The 8,314-nt window shown below is 39.3% G+C and overlaps 1 protein-coding gene across 1 annotated transcript; it reads right to left on the bottom strand.

Moving 5' to 3' along the window:
• Window positions 1-3,707: 3,707 nt before the first annotated feature.
• Window positions 3,708-8,266, bottom strand: LOC112217539 (GTP-binding protein Rheb). The gene is made up of 8 exons (XM_024377877.2): window positions 7,850-8,266; window positions 7,277-7,348; window positions 6,771-6,838; window positions 6,470-6,552; window positions 6,085-6,141; window positions 5,915-5,962; window positions 5,608-5,689; window positions 3,708-5,502 (listed from the first exon to the last, which is right to left on the bottom strand). The coding sequence occupies exons 1-8, from the start codon at window positions 7,899-7,901 to the stop codon at window positions 5,410-5,412; spliced, it is 555 nt and encodes a 184-aa protein (XP_024233645.1). The 5' UTR covers window positions 7,902-8,266; the 3' UTR covers window positions 3,708-5,409.
• Window positions 8,267-8,314: the final 48 nt, after the last annotated feature.

The raw sequence follows: 8,314 nt of genomic DNA on the forward strand, positions 1-8,314 counted from the left end.
ACCCATCATTTTGAGCCCCACCTGTTTTGCAATGTTATTTTGGTATTTATACATGTCACATATCAGTTTGCAAACAATGTAAAAACTCAAATAAATGATTGGGTTAATGAAGCGGCACACAAACATGGTCTGATTTTTGCTTTCTTGAGTAAGGCAGCTCCAAAAGGCAGGTGTTTTAGACTAGCTTAGTGCTTTCTGTGGTGGTGGGGCAGTCAACGGAAAATACGGCATGTAGGGGTTGGTATTGTTCTCTAGTTGAGTTGTGATTTGCTCTGTGCTCTGTCACTCACGGGGACACTACGTCACCGCAAAATCTACGGGTGGAGCTAGAAAATTCAAGCCCCTTGGGTGCTGCCATAGAGTTACATTAGAAGTGCCCATCCGTGAAGGCTCAAGATCATTGGCCATAGATAAAATGACGTCAAATCACATTATATCTACCGTAGCTAATGATTGGACTGATCATGTCAACATCATACTTTCAAAATCTTAGCTAGCAAGCTAGCAGTCATCATCATAAATCAAGTTGACAATCTACTTGCAAATCCTTTTCAAATGAAGGGAAATGATAAAGAGAAATTATAAATAAAACGTACCGGTGCTCATCTGCCATTGGACACAAGTTGGAAATTGCAAATTCAACAATAAGTTGTTTGGAAGGAATCAGTGGCTAACTGCAAGCATTACAAAGCCTGCTATTCAGTGTAGTGGGTGTGTGGTCGAATTCTGGCATTAAGGGTCTCTTTTCCAAGCTTAAAAGGATAAACATTCAACATTGGCCATGCTGTCAATCCAGCATGACTTCAGCCACGCTCAAAACAACTGGAAACTCGGAACTGGGAAATCTCTGACTTCAGTGAGTTAGGAACGAGCTCCGACTGGGAAAATACATTTTGAACGGTCATCCATCTCAGAATTGCAAGTCGGGAACTCGGGCCTCTTTCTAGAGCTCTGACCTGAAGATCACTGACATCATCATGATTTGACCTTGTTTTTTCTTAGAGCTCGCAGTTGTCTTGAAAGCACCATAAATCCAGAGAAAGCCAGACTTTGATGACAAAGTTTGATGACAAAATTTGCCCAAGGACCGCCGCGCCACCTTCCTGTTCAAGTGAGCACAGCACAGCAATGTGAGTCCACAAATGTATTGTATGCTGCTGCATAAATTATGTAATATGCCTGGGAGATATGTATACTGTAGCTAAGAAAGTAATACTAAGTGTATGTTGTGTAGTAAGCTGTTAGTAGCCCATGTGCCTCACTCTAATAATTTAGCCTACTGTTCTGACTTGGTGCACATGTAGCCTATAGCCTGTTTTAGAGAAATGTCATCATCGAATATTGTAAGAGCTTTCGTTGTCTGCTTACAGTTGAAGTCAGAAGTTTACATACAGTTAGGTTGGAGTCCTTAAAACTTGTTTTTCAACCACTCCACAAATTTCTTGTTAACAAACTAGAATTTTGGCAAGTCAGTTAGGACATCTACTTTGTGCATTACACAAGTCATTTTTCCAACAATTGTTTACAGACAGATTATTTCACTTAAAATTCACTGTATCACAATTCCAGTGGGTCAGAAATGTGCATACACTAAGTTGACTGTGCCTTTAAACAGCTAGGAAAATTCCAGAAAAATATGTCATAGCTTTAGAAGCTTCTGATAGGCTAATTGACATCATTTGAGTCAATTGGAGGTGGACCTGTGGATATATTTCAAGGCCTACCTTCAAACTCAGTGCTTCTTTGCTTGACATCATGGGAAAATCTAAATAAATCAGCCAAAACCTCAATTGTAGACAATTGTAGACCTCCACAAGTCTGGTTCATGCTTGGGAGCAATTTCCAAATGCCTGAAGGTACCACGTTCATCTGTACAAACAATAGTACGCAAGAATAAACACCATGGGACCACGCAGCCGTCATACCGTTCAGGAAGGAGACATGTTCTGTCTCCTAGAGATGAACGTACGTTGGTGCGAAAAGTACAAATCAATCCCATAACAACAGCAAAGGACCTTGTGACGATGCTGGAGGAAACAGGTACAAAAGTATCTATATCCACAGTAAAACAATTCCTATATTGACATAACCTGAAAGGCCGCTCAGCAAGGATGAAGTCACTACTCCAAAACCGGGATATTAAAGCCAAACTATGGTTTGCAACTGCACATTGGGACAAAGACTGTGCTATTTTGAGAAATGTCCTCTGGTCTAATGAAACAAAAATAGAACTGTTTGGCCATAATGGCCATCGTTATGTTTGGAGGAAAAAGCGGGAAGCTTGCAAGCCAAAGAACACCATCCCAACCGTGAAGCACGGGGGTGGCAGCATCATGTTCTGGGGGTGCTTTGCTGCAGGAGGGACTGGTACACATCACAAAATAGATGGCATCATGAGGTAGGAAAATTATATGGATGGAAAATTACGTGGATATATTGAAGCAACATCTCAAGACATCAGTCAGGAAGTTAAAGTTTGGTTGCAAATGGATCTTCCAAATGGACAATGACCCCAAGCATACTTCCAAAGTTGTGGGAAAATGGCTTAAGGACAATAAAGTCAAGGTATTGGAGTGGCCATCACAAAGCCCTGACCTCAATCCTATAGAAAATGTGTGGGCAGAACTGAAAAAGTATGTGCGAGCAAGGAGGCCTACAAACCTGATTCAGTTACACCAGCTCCGTCAGGAGGAATGGGCCAAAATTCACCCAACTTATTGTGGGAAGCTTGTGGAAGGCTACCTGAAACATTTGACCCAAGTTTAACAATTTAAAGACAATGCTACCAAATACTAATTGAGTGTATGTAAACTTCTGAGTCACTGGGAATGTGATGAAAGAAATAAAAGCTGAAATAAATCATTCTCTCTACTATTATTCTGACATTTCACATTCTTAAAATAAAGTGGTGATCCTAACTGACCTAAGACAGGGAATTTTTACTAGAATGTTCTGAAGTCTGTCCCTGTACATTTCAAAAGTGCTATAGAGTTATATTGACTACGTCAATCCTAGCTCACTCATGAATGCCTTAATCAAAATGACAGATTGCCTCTTATCCACTCGTCGTCTCCTTATGCCATAGTTGACAATCCTCCGTAAAGGCCATCAAGGTGTGTGCCTACTTGTAGTCCTAAAACTGGAAATGATTTACCTCTGGTTCCTTCAGCCATCATTCTTATGGGGAAAGAATTGGGTTTTGGTATAAAAGCCAAAAATAAGGTCTGAGGTTCACAGGCTTAGGCGATCTTTTACATTTTGTTCTGAGATAATGTCAGTTAACATGACCTTTATGAATTATGAAGCCTTTAAGTGCTTTTTTGATATAAATGCTTAAAAATTCCAAAAAGTGACATTTGCTGATGAATATGATCTCATAGAACAAAACATATAAGATCTCCTAAGCCTGTTTAACAGAGACTTTATTTTCAGTGTTGATCCAAAAAACGAAATCTCCATTAATTTCCCCATAAGCTTTGGCCAACAAGCCATGGTGGAGTTAGTGCCTACAAAAAGACGCCATTACTATTGCGCTTTATTATAGTTTAGGTTTAGTACAGGGACAATTACATAATTGTTAGTGTCATAATTAGTCTTTGCTCGATTTTGTCAAACAAATAATTACTAATTTCCTGAGAGACTTGTGGAATTCTTATTCTTAGTTATTGAGCATCTACAGCACAACTAATCAATAAAAAAAGACTTAATGGAGTAAAGGATTTATTTATATATACAAAACTGTTTACAGCAAGATTTCTCAGTTAACATTGACCGTGGGGATATTGGTTGCACAACACCACCTGGTTTTTGCCCATTGGATCAAGGCAACAGAAAAAAACTAGAGCACCTTGAGTCAGGTAGGGAAGCAGGTGGGTTGAATAAAGGGGATATTGAAGGGTAAGGTAAGGCACAAGACACAGCATCACCAGCTTCTCTTTGACCATCAATCACCTATCAATCAATCAACCTACTACTTACTCAAAGAGAAGCACTCTATCCCCAAAAAACATCAAAATAACAAATAATAGATACTAGGGGGTGGATAAATGAAAGTAATGTCAGTAAAAACCATTGGCTTCTAATTGATCTTCTGTTTGTAAGGCTAAAGTGGACACGCAAATCAGGTTATGGTGAGCACTGTGTGACAGCTGCTATTCCCTGACTCAATACTAAATGTATAAGTCATAATGGGTCATAAAGCGTCCTTATTGAGCTTGAGCAAGCCTACATCACTTCTGGAATCAAAACCCAAAAACTAAACCAGCAGATCCTGTGGTCCCCATGAACTGGTTTGCAGTCCACAGTGGTAAGGAATTATCAGTGAATGCAAAAACTGCAAGTCCATAATATTCTTAATTATAGTATAATTATATGCAGACATTTTATTAAATATGCTGCTGAATAAACAAACTTGTATTATCTCAACAACACTATCGAACCTGTGTATAGGATTCTAGTTCTCTGGGATCAAAAGGCCACAACTTTTAAATATAACTGATCCCTTCCACTCTTCTAATCTGAAACTTCATTCAAGGGTGCCTCATCTATTGGATAATTACAGCTCAATTATTAAAGTCAGATGACAGATACATCACAGAGAGGAAGGGAGCGAGGACCAATCTGCCAACCAGAAGTGCTGAAGAACATCAAAATGTATTCTAGAAAATAAAAATCGTTGTTTTCTAAAAGACATGATTTACAGTTCAAGGATGAAGTGTAACCTGAAGTTTACTTGCTGAAAGTTTTACAGTGAAACAATGTTAGCCAAGACCAATGCAAGAGGAAATGTATTTCCGGAACACACATATTGTGTGAAAGAAAACTCATTCCAAGATACTGTAACTAAGACATTAATCAGTTGTATATCATAGCAACTTTCCAATGTCGCTACAACAGCAATGTGAACTGTGGCTCTCTGCCATGGCCGGTGTATTCATTGAAGTATACAGATGACCTGAGAAAAGGAGTCGAGGTGTACAAGGTGAAGCTAGCCAGTGAGAGTCAGGGACACTGGCCAGTCACTGCTCCATCTGTTGATGCATGGCTAGCTAGTTGATTGCAATTATCAGATTATCAGGGAGACGTTTTTTGTGTGTAAAGTTTGAGTTTGTGGCTCATACATTACATTTGGCATTTTCATGTTTTGTTTTTCATGGGGTTTGGTTTAAGCCAACCAAACTTGACAGAGTTCAGTAAAACTGACAGTGAAACCCTTGTGTGACACCTCTCAGAGTTCTCCTTTGTCAGTCTTGAGTGTGATTGGCTGCCTTTGCAAAACACTATTGAATTATAAATGGCCACATTGCGACTGCAGCTCCTTGGTGCTGGGGAGGTCATGATTGGCAGGCTGGTGGTGATGTGTCTCCTGGTTTCGGCCAATGAGCTTACTGCTGTCCTGGTTAGACGCTCTTACATCACAGCACACTTCTTATCTTCTGAGGCAACGTTCCCATCCGCCCTTTCCATCTCCAGAATGATCCGCTTGAATAACTCTACAGCGGTCTGCAATGCAGAGATGAAAACAAATCAATAAATACCTTAATTATTTTGAATAAACACACAATTTTGGTGAGTAGCTCTGTCTACAGAAAATATATATTTGTCTACCTCGTTCTCCTTGGCAGAAGACTCCATGAACGCTGCTCCCCATGAGTCGGCCAGCTTCTTCCCTTCTTCTGGCTTGATCACCCTGAGGGGAAAAAGGACACACTAAGCATGATGTAATGAAATCACATACAGTATCTTCAGGGGGCACTTATGTACCTCTATAGTCACAAGGTCCAAGGCGTTGGCTGGATAACCAAGGTAAAACCATATATCAGATAGTGTCATGGTTCTACACATACTGTACCAGCCATGCATGTGAGTGGGAGCACCATTGCTCTCCACCTTCATTCAGCTCAAGTAAGTTTACCTTTCCATGTGGAGATCTTTTTTGTTCCCAACAAGAACAGTTGGCACCCTAAAAGAAAAGATCCATTGATATTTCTTACATGGAAAACAAAAAAGTTTTAAGACACAAAATCAAATTTAAGACACAAAACAAAAGCAGCATTAAACCTTTCATAATTTTGGTTAACTTACTGTATTTTCCCAACCATATCTAGAAGCTTGTCATGAAGAACCTGAACAACTTCAAAACTGCAAAAAGTGAAAGACAAAGAGACAGGTTACTAGGGTCCATGTGTGCATTGATGCACAGACAACCATTTATACACACAGTAGTCAGGCAAAGTCAAGGGCAAAGATGTTCCCCCCTACTACCGTTATGATGTATATTGTGCTATTTCTATTGTTGTTTTTTTATGACCATTTTCATTATCTTATTTCACTTCATCCTGCATGTCAGAGCTTGAACCATAAGATTTTCACTGTACCCTGCAATCACACCTGCAACCCTGTACAAGTGACTATTGAACACAATCTCTGATGGATAAACCCAGAATGAAATGTACCTGTGACTACTCACCTTTTCATGGAAGTCACTGCGTAGACCAAGACATAACCATGGATGTCCATTGAATGAGACTGAGGGAAAATAGAGTACTCGTCCTGTAGCGATAAGGGGAGAAAGCGGTTAGATTGAAAACAAAAAACAGTGCTTCTGAAATAAATATCGATCATTGTTTTTTGTCAATATCCCAACAATTCTACATTTCATCTGCGCAAACTGCCACTGATCGCCGGTACCCAGCAGGTATATAGTGTTTTTATTTCAGAAACTGAGGTAAATAAAATGAGTAATGTAGTACAATGTAAAGCATACATACCTGACCCGCAGTATCGACCAACTGAAGATTGAAGTCTTGACCGTTGACAGACACCATTTTGTTGAAGGCTGGAAACAGATGAAGAGACAAGTGGTCAAGCCCAAGCCACGGGTGTATTCATTAGTCAGATTCCGTTGCAAAATGTTTTGTAACAGAAGCCGTTTATCCTAAACGTACAACGTTCCGCAACGAAAACAAGTTTCTATTGGACAAATTGTGGTAGGTCCCTAGGGTAAACAATAAAAGGTTTCAGTTGCTAAATGTTTAGCAACGGAATCTGACTATTGAATAGTCCTACATCACAGGCAAACATACAGGAGAAAATGGTAATTGCTGGATATAACATGGTCATGAAATGAGAATACATTCTGGATACAACCACCTATAACTTATTTTCATCCATGCATATTATTTGATCCTCAACGGCACCTTACAATGGGTGCAATTAGATAAACAAAACTGATCCAATACATTTATATAAAATAAATAAATAAATAAATACTTACTGTTTTCAATGGTAGGGTCATATGAATCTACGAACTGTCCTTCCACGAACTGTATTGTGAGAGAAGACTTTCCTGTAGAAGTAAAGAAATAATGTATTAAATAATGTATTGTTGTGGTGGCCGATGAGCAACAATTTCCAAAATCATAGAAAATGACCATTTGTTAAGTAAGAAACTGAAAGTTATCGAACTCTGTTTAACAACTGTTATAAATTGTAATTGCCTAACGTTAGCTGTGACAGGAGATATTTCACAATGCAAATATCTAACTGTAAGTAGAGTGTGAGGTAGACGCGAGACAGTGCCACATCGAGGAACTAGTTACTTGGCTGCCGTTGTGGCAAAGTTAGCACACAACTTTGGCATGGTGAATAGAAATAATGATATCAACGACAACGTTTCGTAATTGTCGACAACTTCTATACAAACATGTACACAATTAAGTTACACAACTATGGTATTGTGTTTTGGTATTAACTAGCTAACATTTGCTAGCTTAGCTAGCAATAGCGTAGCTATGCAAACAAAAACAAAAGCTGGCTAACGCGTTAGCTAGCTTCTTATATGACTCACCTACAGATCTGTACCCAATCACAGCAATCTTCCTGTATTTTGGTTGAGGCATTGTGTTAAAATGGTTACTTCAATAGATAGCCAATGTTGAAATGTATGGCAGTTTTAATAACGAAACAAAAACTTTATCGCCACATTCGTATCACGTCACGTGACAACAACAAACTTTACAGTGCCGCTAGAGCTAACACTCCGCAGGGGCCTCGAGTTGCAACTTCAGAACTGAAGCTGGTTGAACACGTACTTCGACTGATAATTGCAATATATCGGTTATCGGTACAGTTATTTTTGTTGATAATTAGTTTGAAATTATCTAAAGATTAGTTTTTAGAATGTAAAACAGGAAACTAAAACAGCTTATTCACAGCGGTTACGCTTTGCGAGTCACACTGTCGGAAACTGGACAAGCACACCGTCGTAAAAAGACACACGTCAGAGCTTGACATGAGGTTGCCATTGGGTTTC

Source organism: Oncorhynchus tshawytscha, linkage group LG02 (assembly GCF_018296145.1).
Source record: "Oncorhynchus tshawytscha isolate Ot180627B linkage group LG02, Otsh_v2.0, whole genome shotgun sequence".
NCBI lineage: Eukaryota > Metazoa > Chordata > Actinopteri > Salmoniformes > Salmonidae > Oncorhynchus > Oncorhynchus tshawytscha.